This window comes from Ambystoma mexicanum, chromosome 12 (assembly GCF_040938575.1).
Source record: "Ambystoma mexicanum isolate Mex_15411 chromosome 12, UKY_AmexF1_1, whole genome shotgun sequence".
Taxonomy (NCBI): Eukaryota; Metazoa; Chordata; class Amphibia; order Caudata; family Ambystomatidae; genus Ambystoma; species Ambystoma mexicanum.
This window is the reverse complement of record NC_090936.1, coordinates 679,724,088-679,750,633: the sequence shown is the minus strand read 5'-3', so window position 1 is coordinate 679,750,633 and position 26,546 is coordinate 679,724,088. Positions and strand designations below refer to the sequence as shown.

General features: G+C 46.2%; 1 protein-coding gene across 8 annotated transcripts in view; it reads right to left on the bottom strand.

The window, feature by feature from the left end:
- Nucleotides 1-26,546, bottom strand: part of KIF21A (kinesin family member 21A) — a 2,335,619-nt gene that overhangs the window by 980,886 nt on the left and 1,328,187 nt on the right. For all 8 annotated transcript variants that reach the window (XM_069629214.1, XM_069629217.1, XM_069629219.1 and 5 more), the window contains one exon: nt 91-285. In XM_069629214.1, coding sequence (XP_069485315.1) covers nt 91-285 — 195 coding nt within the window. The remainder of the gene's footprint in view (nt 1-90; nt 286-26,546) is intronic.

Genomic DNA, 26,546 nt, shown 5'->3' with positions numbered 1-26,546 from the left:
CTTTTAAATATCAGAACTTTTATTAAAATATGGGGGGATTGACTTACATTTTAGTTAAACACTGCATTGCAAGTAATTCACATGACTCACCTTTGCTTCTTCCATTTGCATGATATTGGCTTGGCACTCTGAAATGCTATCATTGATATAGTCAATATTTGCAGCTAGCGATTCCATCTCCTCATTGATACTATTCACATTTTTATCCATTTCTCCATTTTCAATGAATGATTTTTCCTTCTTCTTTGAAAGTTTCTCTCTTCTTTTCGTTAGCTCTTCACGTTGCTGCCATAAACAAAACAAATTTAGAAACACAAATGATCTTTTCAAGCACAAATATGAATTCATAATTATTGCTTCTACCAACAAGCATATGATATCTTATCCCCACCCCAAACACAAACCTGGCTTCAATGTTGTTTCTGGCGGAAATTACATTTCTATTGCACCCTCCTTAAAATATCTCTAAATGACACATTCAAATTCTGGAAAAACCTTGATAGCTTGTCGCTAGTGATAACCAGAGGAGTCTCTTGTCAATGCCAAATATGACTCACGTGTGCAGAGCCCAAAGTCGTAGCAAAATTCCAGCCAAGAAATCAGGAATATTCTCATTATGTATTTTTGGAGCTACAGATTCATTGTACCCATCACAGAATGATGATACCATGCATTACAATATGTAATTAATGACGTATATGCTGTAGGATTAATATATTTTAAGTTGCATTATACATAGCATCAGGTTTTCTTCCAGGAGCAACAGAAGTTATCATACACATTGCCTACATCAAATAACTGTTTACAAATTATAGGTATTATTCCCATTAAGTTCTTGCTCCTTCCTAGAAAAAGCTTGCTCAAAGTACACTACTCATTTGGATAGATGACCCAAAGAAATACAGATCTAAAACCCAAAATATTTTGAAAAATTGATGGGCAAAACGGTCCTCATGACAAACTAGCCAATTGCAATTAGGCATTTTTATAGCATTATTAGTAATTCTGAAGCGCACATGGCCTGCTTTAAAACACTGCTTTATTAAATCAGTGCTCAGATGTGAAGACTCCATAAACACAGATTTCTCCCAAACACCGAAGAAAAGCAGCAACAATCCCCTGTCTAGAAGTAAAATATTGTTCAATTAAGTGTGTTTTCTTCAAAGACTGAGGAAATCATGTGGCCCTATTAAACATATATTTCCATTCTGATACAGAATGGAAAACACATTTCTTGCCTCTTGGTAGTGTTCTTTCTGATGAGTTAGTCCTCCCCAACACAGATTCCTCATCCTAGCCATATCTTTTCCAGCACTAGCTGCCTTTGGAAACTTTCTGATACCAGGTGGCACAGCGCTGATTTGTGTCTGCTACACCTGGTACACTACATGTTCCTGATGCTGGATGAAATGTTAGGGTCAGCATATACAGAGCCAGCCAGGCCCTATGACCTGAGTTTCACCTTTTTCCTAGACACTGAGCAGCTGATGAAACGCAGAACAGCAAGTGTACTAGTTATCCGCCAAGAATGGCAGCACAGTAGGGGAATTAGCAATTTGTCACATAATAATTCACCAGAAAGAAAATTACAGAGAGGTAAGTAATGTGTTCTTCCAATTGATTCCTTCCTCCCACGATATCTGATCTTAGGCAGCCACCCATAGCAGTACAAAACCTTGAGGAGGGAAGATAGCGAGAACATCACCTACACCAGCAAGCTCTGGAGGACCACTCCACCAAAACATCCTGTCATGACAAATAATCCAAGCAATGCTGGGCAAATTTAGCTGCCTGACAGATGTCCAGCAGAGGGACACTTCTGAAGAGCAGAGGTAGCCATAAGACCCTCTATTTCAGAGTGCTGTGACCTGCCACAACTTTCCCATTCCGGTCATGGAACTGAAATACAAAGAACCATCCACATGGACAGGGTCTACTTGGTCACAGCTCTGCTCGCATGGGCACCAGCATAATCCACAAAGAGCTTGTCACCTTTGTGAAGATCCTCGTCCAAAAGACAAAGCAACTGAGAGCCCTCTTGTGGTTGAGACTAACTGCTCCTCTGTCTTAGAAAGGTGAGGCGGGGGGAAGAAAACATGAAGATGGATGTACTGTGAGAGATAGAAATACAACAGGGTGACCACCCCCCTGTATAAACCAGTTAGGAAGGTTTAAATGACAAGGAAAGGAGAACTCATTCACCAGTCTAGCAGAAGTATGGCTATTCCCCCGGACCTAGAACTCACTTCCACTCCACCTGCAACAGATTGAATCCCTGATTGCTTTTAGGAAGCAACTGAAAACTTAACTGTTTGTGTAAATCTGAATAGCCACTGCACTGTATTGTCTATTCCCAATTGACAAGCTATGCGCCTATATGCAGCTTCATGCTTGGTTCCTTAGGGATTGGTCCCTTAGGGATTTGCGCAATACAAACTTTAAAATCAAATCAAGTAAAATCACCTTCAAGGTGTGCAATCTCAAGGAACATTAATATAAATATTCAAATGGAGTCACCATTGTAAATGTACAAATAAGTCTAAACCCTTGTAGCAATAATAAAGGCTATGGGACAAATTAAGGCTGTGGAAACGTCCACCTGCAATCCTTCAACCGTTATGTGCCCTCCACGGCAATACCAAACTGAAGGTACGATTGAGCCAATAGGATTGGCTTTCTGATGAAATACCCTCAGAAAGAGGAGTCAAACAGGGATGCCCCCTAGCGCCCGCTCTCTTCATTGCATAGATGGCCGATTTCAAAGACTCAGAGGCAAATATAAGATCTTTCCCGCCCACAATGGGCTCGTCAAAAACGACACGCCTCCTGTATGTGGATGACATGATTCTAATGGATCGTACACCTATCGGCCCGCAGCGCCAACTTGACCAGCTACATACGTGCGAACAATTTGGAAATCAACATAGGCAAAACAAAGATCTTGTCCATGGAAAAATCTCAACATTAAAAAAAACTGAAATGGTTTCTCAAAGGTGCAGAAGTTGAAAAAGTCCACAAATTTAAATATCTTGGTGTGATCCTTGACTCCTCAAAGACAAACAAGGCAATGCAACAAGCCCTCTTCGATAAAACAAAGAAGCCGACTGCACAGGCAAGAGCATTGGATAAAAGATTTGGACGCTTTTCTTTAGTCCCAGTGATGAGATTCTATAGATCTAAGGTGGTAACAGCTCTAACATACGGCATGGAAGCCATGCCCCACACCTCGGAAAAACTATGGATCCGCTTAGAAGGCTACTTCCGGAGATCCATATTAAGCCTCCCGAAATCTTCATCTATGGTGCTAATTAGAGAGGAACTAAGTCTCCTTTCTCTGCAAGCCCCAATCGAAAGAAACAGCATGATGCTCTATAGAAAAACGCTGGTGAAAAACTGCCCAGGCATACAAAGCATGCTCAGAACAGAAACCACAGTAAACAAGTGCAACATGTTGAAAATATGGGAACAAGGCTGTAAATCAAAGCTGAATGAAATACAAACTGATGAGACATAGCTGATTCAAAACCCTATGAAAACAAAAAGAAAAATTGAAGAACTCGACTGGATTAATACCTTGGACTCTGCAACAAATTTCAAGTCGACTTCTCACTTGCCATCGCAGTCAAGGAAACTAAACTGTGTCCAGAATTACTTTAAAAAGTTTCCAAACAAGTCGCTAAGGAACATCTTTCTGAGAGCTTGTCTCAACCTGTTGGAAACCAACGAGGATTCTTGCAGTGAGAGGTTTGGCCAATTCGAACAACTGCCGCTGCTGCAAAATAGACGATCAGATTGAAACACTACTGCACCTGCTCCTCACATGCCCTGGAACCAAAACTAGAAGATCCAAATATTTGAAGCCACACTTCTCTTCCGTCTACACTCAAGAACAATCTCTGTGGTGAGAAAGACTAATTGGCGGGGAAAAAACAACTTGGGTTAAAGCAACCGCGCAGCTATTGAGACACATTCTAGGTGGCCTCAACCAATAGGCACAGACTGAATTTTGTTTCTTGCACAGAAACTATTTTATTAGCAACTTTTACATCTTCATTTTCGCTTGTCTTTTTCTTGTAAAAATCGCTAATCCGATTAAATCAAGTAATAAAAAAAAAAAAAATAATAATAAATGGCATGGGAAAACTGGTACGAGAGTCCCCTCAAACACACAGATTAGTCCTTAAGACCCTCACTACTGGGAGACTTTGCCTTCCTTCGTGAATTTCCTGTTTTTAATTACACCTGCACAGTTCACCTTAAAGTGAATTGGTCCTAGGACACACTATACCCTTATAACTTTTCTTTTTGTAACTTTGTTGTGACAGTTACAATGTGTCCGGAATAGGCTGGTGGCTTCCTGGCCTCCCCAGAACTGCCATGCATGAAAAGACCTTTCCCTGGGGGAAAGCTTCTACTTTCCCGGAAAAAGTGGCAGTGTGTGGCCTGATGTGGGGGATGGGACTGTTTGGTCCCAGTCCACATCCAAGCCACAGTATGTTTTTTTTGCTAGGACAGAATGCTGTCCATGTTTGGCTGGCCCCTGCCAGTTTGAATGTTGCAGATCCTTAATATTGGTGGACCTGGTGGCGACTCCAGTCCAAATCTTAGATAAAAGGACTGCAACCATTCAGCTGATCATCGGTAGAGCGAAGACCCATACAAAGAAGTGTAGCCCAAGGAAGACCCATGGACAACCGTTACAGCTCACCTGCATCAACCCCAGCCCTTCTCTGTCCTGATCTCAAGGAGGCTCTTGTTGGTGCTTCAACCCCTTGACCGGTGGCAACAAGTAGTCCTGATCCCTAGATCTGTGCCTGCTGAGCCTTCGGAAGTGTCCCTGGACCACCCAGGTGACCAACAAGCTCTCTCCTTGGCTCCCTTTCTGCAGCAGTCGCCATTCCGAGTGCAACCTTGGGTCTTCAATGATTGCTACAAGTCACCTACTCCTGCATTTTCAGCCTTTGAGCCCAACATAAGCTGTGCAGGGCCTGCTCCTTTGTTTGCCAACCAAAGATGGCCTATTGCCACCTGGGTATGGTAAGTCCCACTAGATTCTGCTTTCTTCATGTCGGGGCAGTATCCGGAGGTTGCCTGTCCCGTGGATATCTACATCTCTTCATGCCACAGGCATCCACCTGTTAAGTCTTCAGAACAATATCACGGAAACTTGAACCTTGCACTAGCCGGACCCAAACCCAATATCGAAACAGACATATGCACCCGGGACCCCTGGACCTCTGAGCAACAGACAACGCAGAAGTAAGTAGGTCCAGCAGATCCAGGAACCTCTGAAGTGGTCCCTGGAAGAATTGGAATAAAGGGGATAAGTTATACTACCTATGCTTGCCCCCCTCTCGCCATAGGGTCACATGGACGTACTGTCCCTGGCTCTCCCTTGTCTAAGATCAGTGGTGGTCTAATCCAGGATCCCTCCCTGTGACTAGGAGAGACAATTCCTTGAACGTTTTGTGAATTCTGGAACACTTAACCACACAACCACTGGCATTGCACAAATACAATAGTAAACCTACCTGAACAGTTTTACTTGTGAAACTTAAGACTTTTGGGCACTAGTCTGGGGGCGTGGCTAACTAGCCATGTGAGAGGTTGGGTAGCTCCGGAGCTCCCGATGATCCTGAAGAATCCTATACATGCCCGCCCAGCAAACTCAGTATAACAGACCCCAAAAGAGGGGAAGCTGTGGGAAAGTGAGCATCATACAGCGCGCTGAGCTGAAACCGGATGTGCATGGTATAAGAGCAGATATTTGCAAAAGATTGGCCGCTGGATCTTCACCAAAGCACAGCTAAAATGGCCGCGCTGCCGGACAAAGGACCTGGAAGGACCGAAACCCCAGCGCAAGATGCGGCGACGCTGCAAGCATAAGGAATAAAGAAAAGAGAGTGGGTAGTGCCCATCCGGAAAGATAGACGTGCTGCACCAGGACATGCCTGCGGAGAGAATATGAGAGCCGGCTCCCGCGATACTCGGCATAAAGACGTGACCCGAAGGTACACGTAACACAAAGCCACATTGCGAGACAGGCGACCCAATTGAGATAGTGTGCCTCAGGGGTGCGCATCGCAGAACCTGTAGAAATTATAGCTGCAAATCGTGAAGATAAGCACAAGCCGCCCGACAGACTGGCCGCACACACCTTCTGAAGCAAAGGGCAGCCGAGTGGAAGTGCCTCAAGTGTGCGCATTGCAAACTAGTAGAAAGCTAGGGGCAGCTGAGTGGAAGAAAGCGGCACATAAAGCACCCAGTTGGACCCAGAACTGACAAAAAATAAAAAGGTAGAAAGGTTGGTGAAGAGAGCGATGAGGGCCCCCCACATACACCTAGACAAGAAGGCCGTCCAACAGAACAAAGAACATAGCGGGGAGATCCCCATTGGACACCCCCACCTCCTTTGGTCAGTACAATAAACACTGAAAAGATTACACAGACAACTTCTTTAAAGCTTGGAAAAACATACAGTTTATTAGGAGCAAGACAACTTGGGACGGTCCCAGCCACATTACAAACAGTCAGATACGGGTGACAATGTCACCTCTTTAGCCACTGGCCAAACTGACAAACTGCTGGTTACTTCCAGCTACACTGGTACACTAGTGAGACACTCAGGGGCACTGACCAGGAGATTGTTGGCCTATCGCCCTAAGGAAGGAAGTCAGTGCCCGTCGAGGGATCGGCTCGAGCCCGGCCAATCCCGAGCCGCTGCAGCGTGAAATTCCTCATAGGCGAACACCCAGTTGGACCCAGAACTGACAAAAAATAAAAAGGTAGAAAGGTTGGTGAAGAGAGCGATGAGGGCCTCCCACATACACCTAGACAAGAAGGCCGTCCAACATAACAAAGGACAGGGTCGGGCTGAAGCCCCAGAGGACGCCGGAGCATACAGCAAGCCCATGATGGAGCAAGGAGGGGCCCGGTAAGGGGGCAGAGACGTGCAGCGCCTGGGAGATGCCCGCCGGAGAGAGGTGAGTGCCAGTTCCCGGGGTACACAGCGCAGAGACGTGACCCAGAGGACCCTGTAGCACAAGCTCTGAACTCGTGGATGAGGCCTAACTAACGAGGCAAGTGCAATACCGATAAAAAAGGCTGAAAAAGGACAGATGGGATGGTGGACCCCCATGACATACGACGGCAGAGATGCGCACCACAGGACACCAAAGGCAGTAAGGGCCCAGTTTAGCAAAGGAGGCAGAGATAAGGAGGCACACAGCCGTGAGTTCGAGACAGCGGGGGCAGCGCCTGGGACACTGGCTGAGGCCTCCCCGTGAAATACACATGCAGTGCCTCATGCTGAGAGGGCAAATGTGCCATAGGCTGAAAGAGGAGAGGCCCAAGAACTGAAACAGAAAAAAGTGGAAGCTGCACGTACCCACAACTAGCAAGGAAAAGGAGGACAACAGTTCACGCCGGCAGTGAGAGGTAACCCTGAGGAGTGCAGCAAAATACACTGCCAGGACCCAAGCCCAAGAAAAGAAGCCATGGAACAGGAACTTGGGCATGTTGGTAAAAGGAGTAGAGCTCTAACGCTAATGTTGAGCAGTTAACCACTAAACACTAAAGAAACCTTACTAACTGCAGACGCGCCCAGCCCCCAAAACAGGAAAGAGGTGCTGAACAAGGCGGCACAAGTCTGCATAATGGGTTCGCAGACCCTGACCATTCGGAGGCAGGGACACCCAACGACACTGCGATGGCATCCAAATTGCCTAAAAGGAAAGGGAAGGAACCCACCATGGAGGACTACACTAAAAGACTGTAATCAACGGAGGTGCCGGAAGCAAAGAGAACCCACAGACAGACACAGAACCAGCGCCCCGTGATCAATAGATCTTGGAGGCGATAGCAGACCTAAAGGTTGCATGGGAAACCAAACTAGAAGCAGCCATGACGAACCTCAAAACATCACTTGAATTCAAAATTGATGCAGTACAAGTGGATGTTAACTTATTGAGACAAGACGTGAGAGCTATAACGGAACGCACAGGCGAGCTGGAGAAAAGTCAAATCTAACACAACCGCATGCGCAGCAAATACATCGGAGATCCACACACTGCGTCAACAAGTGAGCAACCTGGAAAACAGAGCTGAGGAGGCCGAAGGGCGAGCCGGAAGAAATAACATACGCATTGTAGGGCTCCCGGAAGGTGAGGAGGGATCAAACCCCACGGACTATATCGAAACCATGCTGCTGCAAGAAATCGAAGGAGGGGCACTCACCCAAGGATTTGCGGTGGAAAGAGCACATCGAGCACTAACAAGAAAACCGGCGCCTGGAGCCCCCCCGCCTCACCCCCCAAGGCCAATCATCGCCAAGATATTGAACTATCGAGACAGGGAGACTAAACATTTCAGGTGCAGAGACGGCGACTAAACTACGGAACAGTAAAGAGAAGACTACGCGAAGTGGGCCACAAATACCTGCTGATGTACCCAGCAAAACTGAAAGTATTCCACAAGAACAGGGCACTGTTTTTTGAGGCTCCGGAAGAGGCCACGGAATGGTTGAATGCACAGACCGGCGCAACGGGGACGGACGACCAGCGGGATGGCGGTGGGGATAAGTGAGACAGCGAGTACAAGGACTGAGGTGCTGTATAATCAATGGCAGTGGGACTTGAATATAGATCTGCAAATAGCGGCGGGAAGATGAGCGATGGGCACGGCATAAAGTAGTATAAATGCGGGGGATACCAGAGATCCAAACTCACACCCCAATAGTTGGATTAGTGTGGTTGCCAGTAGTGTGGCAACCCCATGCTGTGTTCCTAGTACAGGCGTAGCCAGGGTAGGACCAAATGTGGGATAGCCTGAGATCTAGGGATGGAGCTGGGCAACATTTGGGGACAGGGAGGGTAGGGGGTGAGGAGGGGGCGTGGGGAGATGGGGAGTTTGCAGTGGTTATTGGTAGAGAACGAGCTAACACCTACACACTGCCGCGTATTAGGTGGAGGACAAGGGAGGACAGAGGCGGGACAGGATATGGATGAAGATGGGAGACCTTAGGATAGCAACCTAGAACGTCATGGGAGTTAACAGCTACTTGAAGAGGAACAAGATCATGATGTACCTGAGGAGACAAAAAATAGACAGCCTTATTGCTGGAAACTCAAGCGGTAATAAAGAAAAAATGGAAGGGGACCACTATTGGAGCAACGAATTCGGCATATGCCAGGGGGCAATCACTTCGGTCGCGCCACACGTACCCTTCAAGCTATTACAGTCCACAGTGGAGCCGGATGGGAGGATGGTGGTGATACGGGGAATGCTAGAAAACAGCTGTGCATTATTAACACATACGCCCCATTTCAGGACACAGCGGCCTACTTCAAGGCCCTGTATGGCAAAGTCAGCCCATACTTGGGAGGCGCGGTCATATGCGGAGGGGATTTTAACTGCACACTTGACCCCAGAGTGGACGGATCAGATACAAAATTAGACAAGCCCACCCCTGCAGCCAAAACACTAAAGACCCGGTTGGGTGACTTCCAGCTGGAAGATATATGGAGGCAGCACCATCCAAAGGATAGACACTACTCTCACTATTCAGCTCCACAAAACTTGTACACAGGACAAGATTACATGTTCGCCAATCCAGAACTCACCAGGGAGATGAAGAGGTTGGAATACAAAGCAAGGGTACTATTGGATCATTCACCCTTAGTCCTAACATGGCAACACCAGCCCCCAAGAGCTAAGATTCCAATGTGGAGGCTCAGAGCCGATGCACTGAAAGACACAGTGTTTAGAGAGGACCTGAGGGAGGAGATAATAGAATATTTTGAGATTAACACTGGCAGTGTAGCATCGGAAGGGACTGTGGGAGGCATTTAAGGTGGTGATGAGGGGGGCAGCTATATCCAAATGCAACGGGCTCCAAGGGGGTATAATCTGTGAATTACAAGAGGCAGAAAGGAAACTAGAAGCAATCATGAGTAAAGGAGACACCTCGCAGGAGGACGCTGGAACCATGAGCCAATTACAAGAAGAACATGGCAAATACATAGAGACTATGCAACTTAAATTATAAGAAATACACAGAAAGACAACATGCAGGAGGGGATAAACCGGGGAGGCTGCTGGCATGGATATATAAAAACGAGACGCCCAGGTTAGCGATAAGAGAAAAGAGCCAAATATGGGATAGCCAAGAGGCATAAATGGGGGATTTCTTAAATTCCATCAGCACCTGTACGGAGACGCTGGAGGGGCGGAAGCGGAGGAGATAATGGAGACATTAGAGGATATTGGGTTGCCTAAACTGAGTGTAGAAGAGAGAGAGAACCTAAATGCCCCAATTACAATAGAGGAGGTAGAAACAGTGGTCAATCAATTACCCACCAGTAAAGCTCCAGGGGCGGACAGGCTCCCTAGCGAGTTTTATAAGACATACAAGTCGTAGGTGCTCCTCCGTTATTGGCAATTCTAAATGAGGCTTTCGAGATAGGGAGACTACCGGAAACCCTGACGGAGGCAGTAATTATCCTGCTTTTCAAACCCAATAAACCAAGCACAGACTGTGGGTCATATAGACCGCTATCCATGCTAAACCAACATAGCAAAATACTCACTGTGGTGCTGGCAAACAGACATAAGATGGTCATAAGCAAACTCATACTTCCTGATCAGACCGGATATGTTCCGAGCAGAAGTATATCCGACAACCATAGGAGGCTCCACCGCGTCAAAGACCAGGCAGAAGGCGACGCAAGTGAAATAGCAATTGTTTCACTGGACGCAATGAAAGCCTTTGACTCAGTAAAATGGCCATGGTTGATGACGGCCTTGAAGGAATATGAAATGGGGCCTGGGTACTTGAGGTGGGTGAAACTGTTGTATAGCTCGTCACTAGCCAGAGTCAAAACGGGAGCGATTATTTTGGACAAATGGCAACTCAGCAGAGGAACTAGACAAGGCTGCCCATGGTCTCCGATGCTGTACATCCTCGCACTAGAACCCTAGCGATGTATCTAAGACAACAATATGAAGAAGTAGGGGTCAACACTAAGGGGGGGGGGGGGGCTCCACCTATTATCACTGTATGCAGACGACATGCTGCTGTACTTGAGGTATCCAGAGGAAAACCTACAATATGTCCTAGAAGTAATGGAGAGATTTGCGTTACTATCCTGCATAGCGGTCTACCTGTTACGCTCACCTGGCTCCCACAGGGGCGTCGATCTGAACTGGACAGCTGCGGTCTCCACCAATGTGACGCATAGTGCCGAGATGACGGACTGGACTGGCCCACCTAGCTTCGTTTGCTTGGCCCGTAGGAATATTCTTCTGCAAATGGAGAAAGGGAATTAACCACCCGTGTAGTTGAGCGTTAACCCCCTCCCCCACTCCCGCTGTTCTCCCCACTGATCACCTTTGATGTCCCCTCTTATAGTCTCACCTGATGGTTTGGAAAGATGAGCTCTCCATCCTGCATTGAGCGCAGGGGCGCGTAGATAACCAGTTGTTTCACTGGCTCGAAGAAATTGGTGAGTTCCAGAACAATTTTGACTCAGATTCCCGGCAGGACGCCGTAAGTATGTAGTTCGTAAGATTTCAAAGTTCTGACTTTCACTCTTGTCCGATTTCTTGCAGGTTGCAGCTTGACCCTAGCGAAGAGTTCCTCTTGGCAATCGGTAACATTCAGGTAAGGATTTGTATTATCCAACACTGTTCGATAAAATAATGTCAATATATAACCTGTTGCTTTCTCCCTTATTCAGGCGCTGAGAGAAAGTATGAAGTCTCGGGGAATAATGCCTCCGGCGGTAAAATTAGGTAAGTCTATTGTGGTGAAGAGTTTTCGCCTTGTTTGTCCCTTTGTTTCACCTTGCTGTCCTTTTGTTTTCCCCTTAGGGGCCGTGGTTCGGCAAGGATGCAGTGGAAGCTGCGCCCACCCGTGAAGAGGAATAGTACCCCCAGTGGTAAAATCAGGTAAGTCTATGGGGGGTAACTAATATTGCCTCTGTGTATTCCCTTGGCTCACCTTGCTGTTCTTGTCTACCCCTTAGGTGCCGGAGTGCGGCGGGGACATGCAGAAGGATGCGGTGGAATGTGAAGATGCTGCGAAGGCCGGTGAGTTCAGCGCGGCTCTGCAGCAGGCGCGATGGATCGGGAATTCGGGTATGGATCAAAGGTATTGCTCTTGTTCTAACCTTTTCTCCTTCTTTCTCCCTTTTTCTACGAGCTCCAGACTCGAGGCGGGCGTGGCAGAAGACTGAATGCAGACTTGCACGGTGAGCGTTACACTGCTGGATGCAGAATAACGCGAAGCATGTGCTGCTCTTCGGGCGTGGTTTAAATAGCCTCCAAAGTAGTCCCAGGTAAGTATTCCTCCCCAGCCCCACCCGAGTAAAAAATAGTCCCTAGGTAAAGTAGTCCCTGCCAAGCCTCTTTTGGCTTGGAGCTCTTGCAGCATGGTCTGCATCAGGTGAGTTTGCAGCATGGTCTGCATCAGGTAAGTTTTAATCTATGAGCATGGCGCCTATGGCCCCAGGACTGACTCTCCATATGAGCCTGGTGCCTATGGCGCCAGGACTGACTCTCCATATGAGCCTGGTGGCGATAGGCGCCAGGACTGCACCCAAATAGCCCCTAGCAGGGGTTGTTGGGCTTGCTTAGAATAACCTGATGCCTGCTTCCGGGGTTGCTGGAATTGGTCTGGATCCCCGGGGTTAGGCATCATGACACTACCACAAAAAGTCATGTATTTTCCCCCTAGGGAGATACAAAGGAATCCCACAAGAAAACCTGCCAGTCTTACAAATACCCTTAGATATTTGGGGATTGATATATAGAAGATGAACACAAACATAACACAGAAAAGGCAGTAGCAAATATCGAAAACAGCATGAGGTTCTTGGCTAAACTCGCTCTAACCATGGTGGGGAGGGTGGCATTGTTGAGGATGGTAGTATTGCCTAGGCTGTTACATTTTTTGTAAATATCCCATTCATGTTGCCCAGACGCTTCTTTAAGTACACTTCAGAGCTTATGTAGAGGCTTTATTTGGCACAATACCAGAAATAGGATTGCCCTATGGAAACTACAAAACACATATGATAGAGGGGGCATATAGTTGCCTAATTTCGAGATATAACATCTGGCCGGGCAGCTACAGTATGTGGCTAAGTGGCTAACAGAAGACACAACAGCAGAATCCAGACTGCTGAGAGACGAATGTGCCCCGTTTTTCCTGAAAGAACTGATATGGCTGCCCAAATCAGAGTTAAAAGGGCGATCGAAGCTGCTTGAACTGGGTCGGAAGACATGGCGCAAGACATGTCAGGCTATGGAGAACCTGTTTCCGTGCTCCCCACAAGTGCCGTTAGTGGCGTTGCGAGGAGTGGATGAACAGCTAAGAAAGACGATACGTAGACATTGGGAACCAGTGGGCAAAGCAACACTGGGAGATGTGTGGCGAGATGAGAAGGTACTGGAATTCCAAGCGCTAGTGGAAGAAACCAGAGTGCACACGGGGCAACATATCACCTACACTAAATTGTTAAGGCGAGTAAGAGAGACATGGTCTGAAACAGAACTAGAAGACCAACCAGACATGGCCATGGAAACAATATATGATATCTCGGAAGGGGGGCATGAGGTATCCCGGATCTATGAACTGGTAATGTCCAGGGTGGGAAAGGAAGTGACCCAGCTGAGACAGGAATGGGAGGAGGAAGCGGGGGAACCCATGCAAGACGGGCAATTGGAGAGAGCACAGAGATACCATAAAAAGGTCTCCGGGAACGCAAGATTACAACAGATCCAGCTATATGTACATGACCCCTCAAAGGATCGCCCGATTAAGGAGCACAGAGACACAAACATGTCCTAAATGTGGGGAAGTGAACGCAGGGATGACACACATGTTCTGGGCATGCCCAGAGGTTGGGAAGTTCTGGGGTGAAGCTAACCATTGCTTAACCGAGAAAGGAATTAAGCTAGATGTGGGATCCGTGTGGGCGTGCATGTTAGGGGGATTCACTAGACCACGTAACTTGAAACATGTGAGCAAACTTAAGGATTTGGCCTACATCCTGGCCAAACGCAGAATAGCTATGGGCTGGAAAGCGTGCCATAGACTCAGGATTGAGGCGTGGTGGCATGATCTTCAAAAATGGGCTGAAGTGGAAACGGTAGTATGGTATGAAGCAGCCAACAGGGGGGAGGGTGATGAAGTGGGATCACTGATGGCCTGGAGACAACTTGTGGCCACACTATCTGGGACCTTCCAGGCCAGTCCAAGCGAACACGACACCTCCGGGAGCACGGATGGAGGAGTGTCCCCGGAGGAATGATAAACGAAGGGGCAAGGGAGTAGGCTCGAGTTAAGGGGGGAGGGTTAGTTGAGGGCAGTGGCAATTCACGTAAATATACATGATGATTGGAAGCGTGTAACTTGCACTACGGGTGTGTTTTGTTTTTTTAAGTTGTAAAAACCAATAAAAACTGTTTTTTAAAAAAAACTTAATTTGCTTTACCACATACAGTTATTCAAATTATTGTTTAGGATTTTAGACATAAGCACCTGTTCCACAGACTGGAATGGGTGCTAATGGCCAGGCCCTGAGTTACACTTGGGCCTTTAATAAGGGTCCCGGTGACGTTACCACCCGTTCCAGCCCATGGAACGGGTGCTTAAGGTTATTAGCACCCCAGGTTTCCAATCTGGAAACATGGGAAGCTAAGAGCAAAGTATTTTGTTTCAATAAACAAAATACCCACTAAAGATGGCTGCTATGGATCAGGAAGGTGGGGCTCCATACGGAGTCCCTCTTCCATATCCATGGCGGCCAGCAGGGACGACGGAGAGAAAGCAGCAGCGGGCGCCACTGCAGTAATTAGATGGGGCTGGCGGAGGGACTGAAAATACAAAGGGAAGGGAGGGTAGGAGAAAGATGCCGGGGTGGGGGAAGCAGCGATCAGGTTGCTTGGAACGCAGGCTTGGATCAGTAGATACAGCCAGCGATGCAAGCAACCCGACTGGTTGCATCCCCCGTCTCGGGTGCTAATATGCTAATTGTTGCTCAACTTTCTAAAAGGTAAAGCATAAGGGTTCTAGTCAGAACCCTCCCTGGCTGGACTTCAGCATCAGAGGACTACGGAGCTGGCAGCACATCTAATCCACCACTTAATCGCCTGCTGCTGTGTACCAGAGGCAGCATGAAAGAACTTGGAGGTCATTTAATTATTATTAACACTCAAACGCCACTGTGGATAGTTTGAAGAACTATGGATGGATCATTGGGATGGATCATTTAACTACAATTGCCTGCTCAGCCCACTGGGGCATCTGGTGCTCTCTCGGGCCTACTTTGTGCTCAGAGCAACACTTGAAGCTTAGTTTGATTATGAGGTAGTGGGTCCATTACACTGTTCGGCAGCCTTGTGGCAACTCCAATATGGACTGCACCATTTCCCTCAGACTACAACCCCCTCTGTGGGTGCCCAGGGCCCGCCTTGCACCATGTGATTGGGCAGCCTTCCCTCTTGTTCACCAACCAGTGAGCCAGCAGTTTCAGACGGCCCCCTTCTCAAGGCCCTTCCTTAAGGCCCAGGGACTGCCTCTCTGGCCCGGTCGGGGCCTGGGAGGGCTGTGAGGGCCCCCCATCACTACCTTAGCGCACCACGGTTTTACCTTCTCCTCACATCAACTGACCGGCATACATGAGTAAGCCCCCCAACCGTCTTGTATCGTGCAAGACTCCCTCTCCTCCCTGCATCCTTTCTCATTAGTCTTACACACCTCCAGTTTGTTGCATCACGAATAGATCTGCACCCATATTATTCTGTCAAACCTCTATTCATTTTCCTGGACTCTTCCTCTCGCAACACTGACCTTTTTATTCCCTATGCCAAACTCTAAGTCCCGCACAATACATTTAATTTGGGCCCAAAGCCCATGCTGCTACTTGCAATGTGTATTTGAATTCTACATCTTGGTGTAAATCTCACTTCTATCAGTTTGCTATGCTCAATTTTCGCTCCACTGCCTCTATGTGGAACACCATCCTGGGCATTCTGTATCCTCCCTGCCCTCAATACTGCTGCCTTTTCCATGTGGGCCTCTAAAATCTGTGCATATTCTGTGCTTTGCTGTAAATTCAAACAGATGTGCTATGAAACCTGTGCATTTTTAGTGCTTTGTTGAACAATCGATCCTAGATGTGCTCCGAAACCTGCGCATTATTAGTACTTTTCTTACATTGATGTGCCACTTGTCTATTGTTTTCTGCTGCATTCCAGTGGTCACCCGGTCTGGGTATTCAATATCCAGTTCCTTGCACATATCCAGCTCAAAGTACCCCCATTTGTGACTGCTGGCAGCTAGATCACCTGGTTTGTTTATATGTGCACTGTGCAGTCCCCTCTCTGCCGCCCCCCCCCCCATCTCCTCCCCAACAATTACATGGTGCTCTCTGTTACCTATCCTATCTCTCTCAGGATTCCTGGAGGAAAAAAAGCTTAAAGAGTTCTCTTGACCTCTAAACCTGACCTACCTATTGCTGAAACCTACGTCAATGCTACTTCCAGAGAGACTAATGCTGATATCCTCTTTTCTGCCCCCTCTCCTGACCTATGGACTCCCCATATGGTCTCCACTCTCTCCCCTTTTTCCTCTTCACCCATTAATGGTGGCACTAGATGGGAAGCATTATTGGCATACTTCTCATCCTCTAGGTGCATCATTAAGGTCTACCACAATGGCACAATCCTGGCCCAAGTTCTTCAACCTACTCTACTCCTTCACTGGCACCACCCCCCTCTCATTAACTTCCTCCCTCCTTCCCCTGATACCCCCTCCTTCCTCCTCTCACCCCTCTACCATCTCCAACTGGTACCATGCCCCTGTACCCCCCCTCAGAAAACCTTCAAAGGTGGTAACCAGCTTGTACAATAACCAGCATTGTACCTCGGGAGGATAGCTCAGGGGCAACACGCTCGCCTTGGAAGCAAGACGACATGGTGCAACACAAGTTCGATCCCCGGGTCCGTGCTTAGAAACTTCTGGGTATTAAGACCATTATAAATAACCAATTATAAATATAATGCTCGCTCTGCTGTCAAATATTCCTCTAACATCCGTCTCCTCCGCAAAGACTTTGACCTAGACATGCTGGCGCTTACCGAGACGTGGTTCAATACCAGCTCCGCCACTGCTCCTGACACACTGCTTCCTCAGGGCTACAAAATCCTCAACAAAACCAGGCCCAACAGGCCTGGAGGTGGAGTGGCAATGATCTTCCCTGAGTGGGTCCCTGCTTCCATCATACCTACTCTGTCCTTCTCTTGTGAATGTCTCGTCTGTAGGCTTGGGGTCTCGCCTACTTTCGCTCTCTCACCCTCGCCACTATCTTCAGGCCCCCTGGCCCCAATCTCTCTTCCTCACTGAATGGGCTGACCTCGCCTCCTCCCTCTCAACCTCTTCTTTCAAAATCCTCCTCCTTGGTGACTTCAACATCCACCTCGACTCCCTTGAATCATCCACCTCTCCGTTCGATGTCCTCTGTGACTGCCTCTATCTCCATTCTTCCTTCCGGCCCGACCCACTCTGCCAGTCACACTCTGGATGCCCTCATTTCTGGCGACATCCCTATCTCTAATCCGGTCACCTTCCCCCTCTCCTGGTCTGACTACTATCCGAGCCATCTCCCAGCACTGCCAGCCTCCATCACCGTCATCCGACCGATGGAAGCATGTGTCAGTTGCTGCTTTTGTCTCCACATTCAGCCCCCCTACCACCCTACTTCTGAATCCGATCTAGCAACTCTGAAACACAAGTGCAGAGTTGCTGAACGAAAGTGGCAGACTTTGGGTTCGTCCTCTGACAAACTTGCCTGCCGCCTGTTCCAAAGGCTATATTCCTTCTCTGTCCACTCCAAGAAGCAGGCCTGCATACAAGCATGCATCTCCGGAGCCACCAGCACGCCCAATCTTTTCAAAATCTGCAAGGAACTTGCCAATCCAGCTGCAGTCTACCCTTTCCCCACTCTTTCCAGGCTCACTGCACTGCTTTGGCCTCCCATTTCACATCAAAAACTCAGGACATCTTCTCTCCAACTCCTGCACCTGCCTCCCTCGCCTCCCTTGGCTCTCCTCCTTCCACCCTCCTCACTCTCCTCCCCATTGCACCGGATGAGGTCCCTAAAGTGGTCCGCTCTGTGAAGGTGTCCTCCAAACGGAAGCTACCCTGCTCTTCCAGAAGCATTAAGGACATCACCTCTCGCACTCAGGCTCTTGCTGACTTCTGTAACCACTCCTTTGTTGATAAGGATTTCAATCAGGCGACTCACACCTTGGTCTCGGCCTAGTATGCAGCGCACAACTGAAATGCTTATCTTTTTATATTGATTTAATATTGAGATGGTACGCCACTCACATCACACCGCCTTTTCAAATACCCCAGGTCACTATGGACCACGAACCAGGCTGGTTGATAAAATACAATGTTTCATTATTTATTTTCAAATTCAAAAGAAATCATACACTTTTAATATGGGGCAGCAATCACCAATGGGGTGATAAATTACAATGGGAATGTGAGCAATGCACTGGGTTTAACTTGCTAGTCGAACATATACACAGCACAGCGGAATAGGAGCACTTTTTGATTTAGGAAAGATAGCACCCACATTATAATTTCCCCCTGCAATGTTCCCTCAAACCACAAATCCAATCTGAGTGGATAAACAGACACGGCAGGTAATCAGGAATAAGATATAGGAAACGGAATACAAATCTTATCTTCCCTCTCCAAATAAAAGAGAAAAACGGATTTTAAACCCCTTTTAATGTTATAAAATGACACTCGGAAATGGACAAATAAATAATGAATGTGTGTTGAAAACCTTGAAGCAAATACAATTCCTCACTAAAGCAACAATGCAAAGACACTAACAATCACAAAGAATGGATTACCAAAAGCATACAATTCGAAAATGAGTGCAAAGTTTAAAAAAGATTGCAGCAAAATGACGTGTGAAAGTTGCCTTTTTTACATTCCCACCTAAAATTAAACAAACGGTTTTTAATAAAAACGGGTGAAATACACTGATTCGGAGTCGGTGGATAGCTATAGTTCACAGGTACAATATGGAAGTGAAAGTAAGTCTCTAGCTGGTAAATTGAGAGAGATATGGAAGGTAGAGTGAGGTTCATATTTAGGAAAATAGAGCAGTGAAAAGAGGAATCGGTTTTAAAATTGAAAGGCAAATCTCAGTTAAACTAGATTTAATGGCTAAGAAAAGAGGAACGCCACCCGTGAATATCAATAGTTACACTGCAGTTGTAACCCTTCACGCACTGTACCCCTTTTCTTAAAGGAAAATAAATTTATTTAAACACAATATCGCTGATGACTTAGGATCTATGCAAGACAGAAATGAAGAGAAACTTGGCGCTAACACTAAAATCAAGGACAAGGTTGCACGGATAATTCTGACAGTTTTACAAGTTTTCAGGATAGGGATAGGATGGCTTAGAAAGGGGGATAAAGGTATAGGCAAGACAAGGTATACTATGGATTTCTATGGGGTGGTGATGATACTTACAGTCCACTTTTAGTTTGGGATTTTGGACAGCCAACGGCTCTGGTCACTACACGGCAGGGTGCCTGGCAAAATCTAGACATGTGCCTTTACACAGGGGTAATATACATCTATAAAGCTATTCAGTCCTGGATGGCAGACAACTCAATCGCCTTAAACCGTAAAAAGACAGAGCTCTGGATTGTGGCATTTAAAGTCCCTCTGGGCAAACTTGATCCTGCCTATGCCAACTTTACTATTGCTGACAACACCATCCCAGTATTAAAAAAGGTCAAGACGATAGGGATCATTATAGATGACGAGCTATTGATGCAGCCACACCTCCCCTTTATTCGTTCATCATGCAGCCTTATCACTAAGTGAATACATTATATTCGCCCCTTCCTATACACCAATAATTGCGCCTTGCTTGCAACCGCACTAGTTAACTCCAAACTTGACTATTGCAATAGTGTCCTAGCGGGCAACTCACAGCCTAACATACAAGCATTGCAAGTTGCGCAGAACAATGCGGTTTGTGCCATCCAGGGACTGCCAAAATGTGCTCATATCTCAGAGGCCAGGAGGTAACTTTACTGGCTGCCTATACGACATAGGATCACTCATAAAATTCTGACCTTGTCTTTCAAATATCGAACAAATGCCTGTCCGGTCTACCTTATTGACAGAGTAAAATCTCAAGTAGGCGGAAGGAAGCTACGCTCCTCCACTTTCCCTACACTCATCCAGCCTAAATACAAACTGGTCCGTTTTGGAGGTACCTCCTTCAATACCAAAGCACCACTGCAGTGCAGTCTACTTCCAGGGCATAGATGCATGGCCGAGAATTTAGCACTTTAAAACAAAAAAAAAAGTTCCTGTTCAATCTTAACCCAGGCTGAACGTGGCGTAGCTCCCCTTCTGCTGACACTCCTCTGCTACTCACCTCTCTTTTGTCCCTTGGTTTTGTTACTTGTTTTTTGTGCGCCGTGAGGCCCACGAGTGTGTGGTGCTTTATACAAATTCTCAACAAAAACAAGAAATCTCACAAGTGCGCCTGATCCTAATTGTGCTCATTTCAGTAGATATTTTGCACATAATTGAAAATAACTCTCAACGTTCCTATAATGACCGGATTATTGTTTCGTGGGTGTGTTGGAGGGATGGATTGGTGCTGAGTGTTCCACAGTGCTACAGAAAACAAAAATAAACAGAATGCAAAAAGGGGTGATTTGGGCAGCGCTTTTGTAAATTGCGAATGTTGTGCAATTATACGAAACTGACACAGCAGTATCGTACTCTGCACCGATGCCCAGGACCCACTGAGAATGAGGACAGTACCCTGGGCATCAAGAAAAGGTGCAATGCAAATCAGAGATTCTGAATCTATCATTATCTCCCTCCGAAGCTTTAGACCTGCAGGCACAGACACACTTAGGATGGGCTAAAGAGGGCATTACATTACTAGGCGTAAATCACCCCATCCCTTGAAGATGTATATGTAGCTAATTATCCCCCCTATTAAAGGACCTGGAATCTCAACTCAGAAAATGGGACCCACTCACGATCTCATGGCTGGGCAGAATTAACTCTGCGAAAATGATCACCCTTCCTAGAGCACTTTACTTATTTCAAGCGTACCCATCAAAGTACCTTCATGCTTTGTCCATAAACTACAGAGGGCTATCCCTACCTTTGTATGGCAAAATAAAGCTCTGCACGTTGCCCAAGCCACACTAAAGCAGCCACTAGACAAGGGAGGGATAGGTCTCCCTAATTTTTTGACATATTATCGTGCTGCGGAAATCAGGGTGATAAAGGAATGGTTAATGGGATCAACCGAGAAGCGCTGGGTACAGATGGAAATGGCTGTGGGGGGACCCAGACTAAAGTATGTATTGTGGCTATTGAAAGCTGATCGCCAAGCCAATATTCATCTGACTGAAATTATGCACACAGTGGAAAATACCTGGCATGACGCAGTGAAAAAACACAACTTTTTCCTCTTCTATTACGCCCCTATTTTTTAACTACCAATTTACCGCAGGCTTTGACCCAAATGCTTTTAGGGAATGGGAGGCGGCAGGGTGTGAGAAATTGAAAGATGTTTTCGGGGGGAAACATTAAAACCATTTACACAATGCAAGCTGGTTCTGGGGCTACATGATAAATACAGGTTTAGATATTTTCAGTTGAGACATTGGATTCTGGCTACTCCGATTAAGGCAGCGGCCACCAGTAAATTAACATCCTTTGAGCACTTTGTGCTATCAAATCCAGGGAACTAGGCCCTTATGTCTAATCTATACAAAATATTAAGGGAAGGGACACAAAACAAAGATTAGCTATAAAGCACCTTGGCAGGCCACATTAGGGGAGGAGGTCCCTGAGCAGGACTGGGAGACACATTGGAGAGCAATCCCCAAACTCAATAGATCGAGTCAAGTAAAATAATTCTGGCTCAAACTCATGGTGCAATGGCATTATACTCCAGCCTGCCTCGCTTAAATGAAACCCACCATATCAGGCAAGTGCTGGAGGGAATGTGACCATATTGGGAATTGGGAATACATATGGCTGAGGTGCCCAAAGCTGGCCAAATACTGGGGAGAGATGAATTCGTATGTATGTGAAATATTTTCTATCCATACTCCACTCTCGCTGCGCTCCCGCTTGCTAGTTATGTTGGAGGAAGACTTTAAACGACACCCGAGAGCCGCACAGAAAGCTTTTATGATATTGCAATTAGCAGCTCTACTTGTAATTGCTCAGACATGGAAGCGAAGAGATCCACCTCAAATTTCAGAATGGTTTTCTAAAGTATGGAACTTTTTAGCTTTAGAGTGGATAACATACTCCTTACAGGAGGATCTCCCAGTGTTTACTGAAGATTGTAACATTGTGCTACACTGTTTAAATATAGACTTTAACATCCAGCACTGCCCTCAAAGACTGCACCTGCTGAGCATTGTTTGATATGCTGAATTAGGGTAACGTAGCAAAGTGGTATTGTTAATACCATTGTACTATTTTTGTGATATGCAGGTGGGGGATTGGTGGGGGTGGGTTGGTGAATTGCTGGGGTTAAGGGGGGTGGGTTACAGTTTGATGTGAATTTGAAATGCCAATAAAAAATAATATTAAAAAAAGAAAAATCACAATGAAGCATAGTGTTTACCACGCTCGCTGCGCCTTGAACATAATTTTCAACAGTTTACAGACTGGAAATGTGGACAAGTTAGGCAAAACAAGATTACACAAGTTGCCCAGGATCACACATGTTGGTTAAGAGGTGAAGCTGAGATTTGAGCCGAATCTGAAATGTCTGTACTTGACCACATTGTTTCCCAGTTCTTATCGTAGATCAGGGTGCAATTATTTGTGAGTGTTTCACTTTCATGAACTAAAATAATGCCTTATTGTTTTAGGAACTGACTTGGAAAGTACACAATTCACATAATAACCCAATATGACAGCATTTAAAAATAAGCTTGTATAGTAGTATTTTATGCAAAAGGGCAAGGATTCTAGCTTCATTTTCACTATCACCAAGGCAAGTATACTAGCACCACAATATTAATTGATGTGATCTTTAACGGCTTGATATGGGATTTTAATTGTATTTTAAAGCTTTACATACACCCGAAAGACAAAATTGAAGACTGTTATTTAGCATGTGCAGAAGTACCTTTCAAATTGTATAATAAAGCAGACTGTTTTTTGCCAAATGAGCAGACAAGAAAATAAGTTTGCCAGAGGTCTGTGACATTTGGTTGGCCCTCTTCGGTCTAGAACCCCTTGCACTCAAATGACCTACATGAAAAGAATGATCAAGCACTAGACTAAACAACGCCACCCGTAAGTGAGAAGGCAAACCTTTTCACAGGAGACAGCACAGTACAATACAGTGGCACAAGATGATTTGTCCAGGATCACTGTATCTTCTGCTGGAAAAGCAGGGATATGATCCTTAACACCTTGGTTCCAGTGTCTCGAATTTGACAACATAATCACCTCGACCTAGTAACACTTCATGTTCCTCATTGGGAAGTTGTTGCCAGTTTTAACAACGCTCATTTGGAGGAACTTAGCTCTAGACCAGCACCAATAGCTGGCGCTAACTGGTGCAATTAGATTGCTGTATAGCACACATTAAGTCTTACTATCACACAAGCATATATACATGCAAGTTTATCAACCTCAGACATAGGAAAGGCTGAGTCTGCCTTGCTGGAATTTAATACTGTGATTTGGAATATGAACACAAATCTCTGTAACCAGTACCTAACATACTGAGCTATCATGGCCCTCAACTGTATCAATATGCATTTGAGCTTTCGGTATGGCACATTATCCATATATAACCCACAGAAGGGTGAGAATACTACACGAGTAGTGCTACAATGACTGGGCAAACTGTGGGTACTACAGTGAACACACAAAGCATTATAGGAATAATTGATACTTCCAAATGTACTGGTCAGCAACATCCTAGCTGCACGTTTGGCACCTCAGCAGGTAAAATAAATGGGTACTGAATGATTTGAATCAGGCAGCCATGTGGGGGCCCCCTCCAAGGTGGGGGCACGGGGCACGTGCTCCTTTTGCCCTCCCATAAAAACGTCTCTGGATATATGGGATCTTAGCAAAAAAGTGTAAATCTCAGAAGAATCTTCAACAACGCCACCCTACCAATCTCCGACAGTGGTAACCTGGCCCAAAATATAGATTTCTCAATGTTGTCGACTGCTCTCACTGTGTTCTGCTTATATTCCGCCCTAGGGTCATGCTGAATATCCACTCCCAGATATCTAATTGAGTCCACTTCCCACTCAATCAGTAACACTGGTCATTCATCCACCAATTTCCCTTTATACACAGGCAAGGGGAACAAGCATGATTTTTGTGCATTAATCGTAATGCCAGATAATTCTGCATATCTCTCCAGCACGTCTACAATATACTGCAAATTAGTTTGGGGATGTTGTAAATATAGCAACATTTCGTCTGCATATAACAAAATCAAGTTATCCGTGCCTCTCGCCTCTATGCCCGCCTCCCGGTATCCTACCCTGAGGTACACCGCCAACCGTTCCGTGGCCAATATAAAGAAAATGGGTCTCAAACCTTTCTCCAACTGCCATTGGTCCGAGATGCGGGCGCCTGTTTTAAACCTCGCTATTGGGCAGCTGTATAGCAACTGCACCCATCTTGTCAGTCTAGAAAAATGGATACCTCTCATGATTAAGGGCAAACGTATTTTGGTGGCCGAAGGCCAACCGTCTCATGCACGAAATGATAGAAATACAGGTTTCCGAGTTTACCAATGAACGGCCATTTTGATGCAACAAGGATCGCCATTTTGTTTTCTAACAATTGCTCATTGCTTTCTTTTCAAATTGCTTCGCAGCACATTTTCTGCTTACACTGCTCGACTGTTAACATTGTTGTCTGAACGTGAAAGGACAAGGCCGCAGGGCCGCAAGGCTAATAAGAGTTTGTTGAAACACAACGTAGGCAGCGCCGGGAAGGAATGCCCGGCTCCCTCCCGAATGTAGCCTTGAAGCAGAGCCGCAGGGCATTGAATCATTCCACAGCTGCCAGCCAGTCTCGTTATATGGTAGAATATGTTTGAATAAAGTAACTAAAGGCTTGAATTATGCTCTTCTTACGGCCTCCCTTTTACGAGCCCTGTAGAGCGTGTCAGCTCCCAGGACACGAATAGCACCTCATAGATAGCAAGGTCTGGAATGTGACTCTTCCCCCGTATGTAGCTTGCTTCCAAGAACAGAAGCACTGTGTTCTGTTCAACAAAGAAAAGATGTCTCCGCACTTGCAAAGTTGCATATTGTTGCTAGAATAGACATTTGAAGGTGTCATATTCATCGAAAGTGTCCATCAAACCGAGTACAAAGAAACCAAATAAAGGGGGGTGTTAAACATGTCACAGCTGATTGTATGATATGCATTTTGTATACATGTAACTGATGTATGTAATTCTCTCTCTTGCGTCCCTCGAGGTAGAGATACATGTCGCGGGGCGTGAGACCAAGTTGGCCAACTGAGACTATTTGCTTTGCAATAAACCCTAGCTTTGGGAATACAACCTCGTGTCTGGCGTATCTATCGTGTGTGGTGACTTGCCTTGTTTCCATAGACGTGAGGGACCCCTAGGGGCCCCTTTCAATCTTACGTAAGTAGGCCCCATTCAGAACATATGGAGGACTGCCAGCAGCCATGGCCACCTGACCGAGTCAAATGCCTTGAACACATCCAACGAGGCCACCACATATGGCTCGGTACTGTGTTGGGTATATTCTATAATGTGATGCAACCTTCTCAGGTTACATGTGATGTTCCTATCTGGGACATATCCCGACTGGTCTGTATGTATTTGCTTACCTATCACTGGCTTAAACCTGTTTGCTAGCAGGGCTATGAGTATCTTCCCGTCCTGAGTAAGCAACAAGGGTCGATATGAACCACAATCAATGGGAGGCTTGTTGGGCTTCAATAATGGAACAATTACGGACTCCCGCAACAATCTCAGCAACTTCCCTCTTTCTAGAGCCTCTGTCAGCATTGCTTCAAATTCCTTCAAATTTATTTGATAATCCATCTGTACCTGGTGCTTTACCCATCGGCAGTCCTCTGATAGTGGATACTAGTTCTTCTTTACTTATGGGGGCTTCTAGCTGCCTTGCGGCCTCTGCGTCTAGTTGTGGGAGGACTATCTCTGCCAAAGCTCCGTCAAAGTCTAAGGCCTGTGTTGCAACTGCCTCTGTGTGTAATACCTTATAGTACTCCTGAAATCACTTATTTATACTTTCCTGCATCCTATGGACCACCCCATTTTCCCCCATGATCACGCTTAACATTTCCCGTTTGTTCATTGTCATTTTTGCATAGCCAGGCCAACAGTCATCCCGGCTTATCTCCCTCCATATGCTGCCTTTCCACATATTTCCTATAGCTCAGGTTACCTAGCCTTTCCCAATGGTCCAA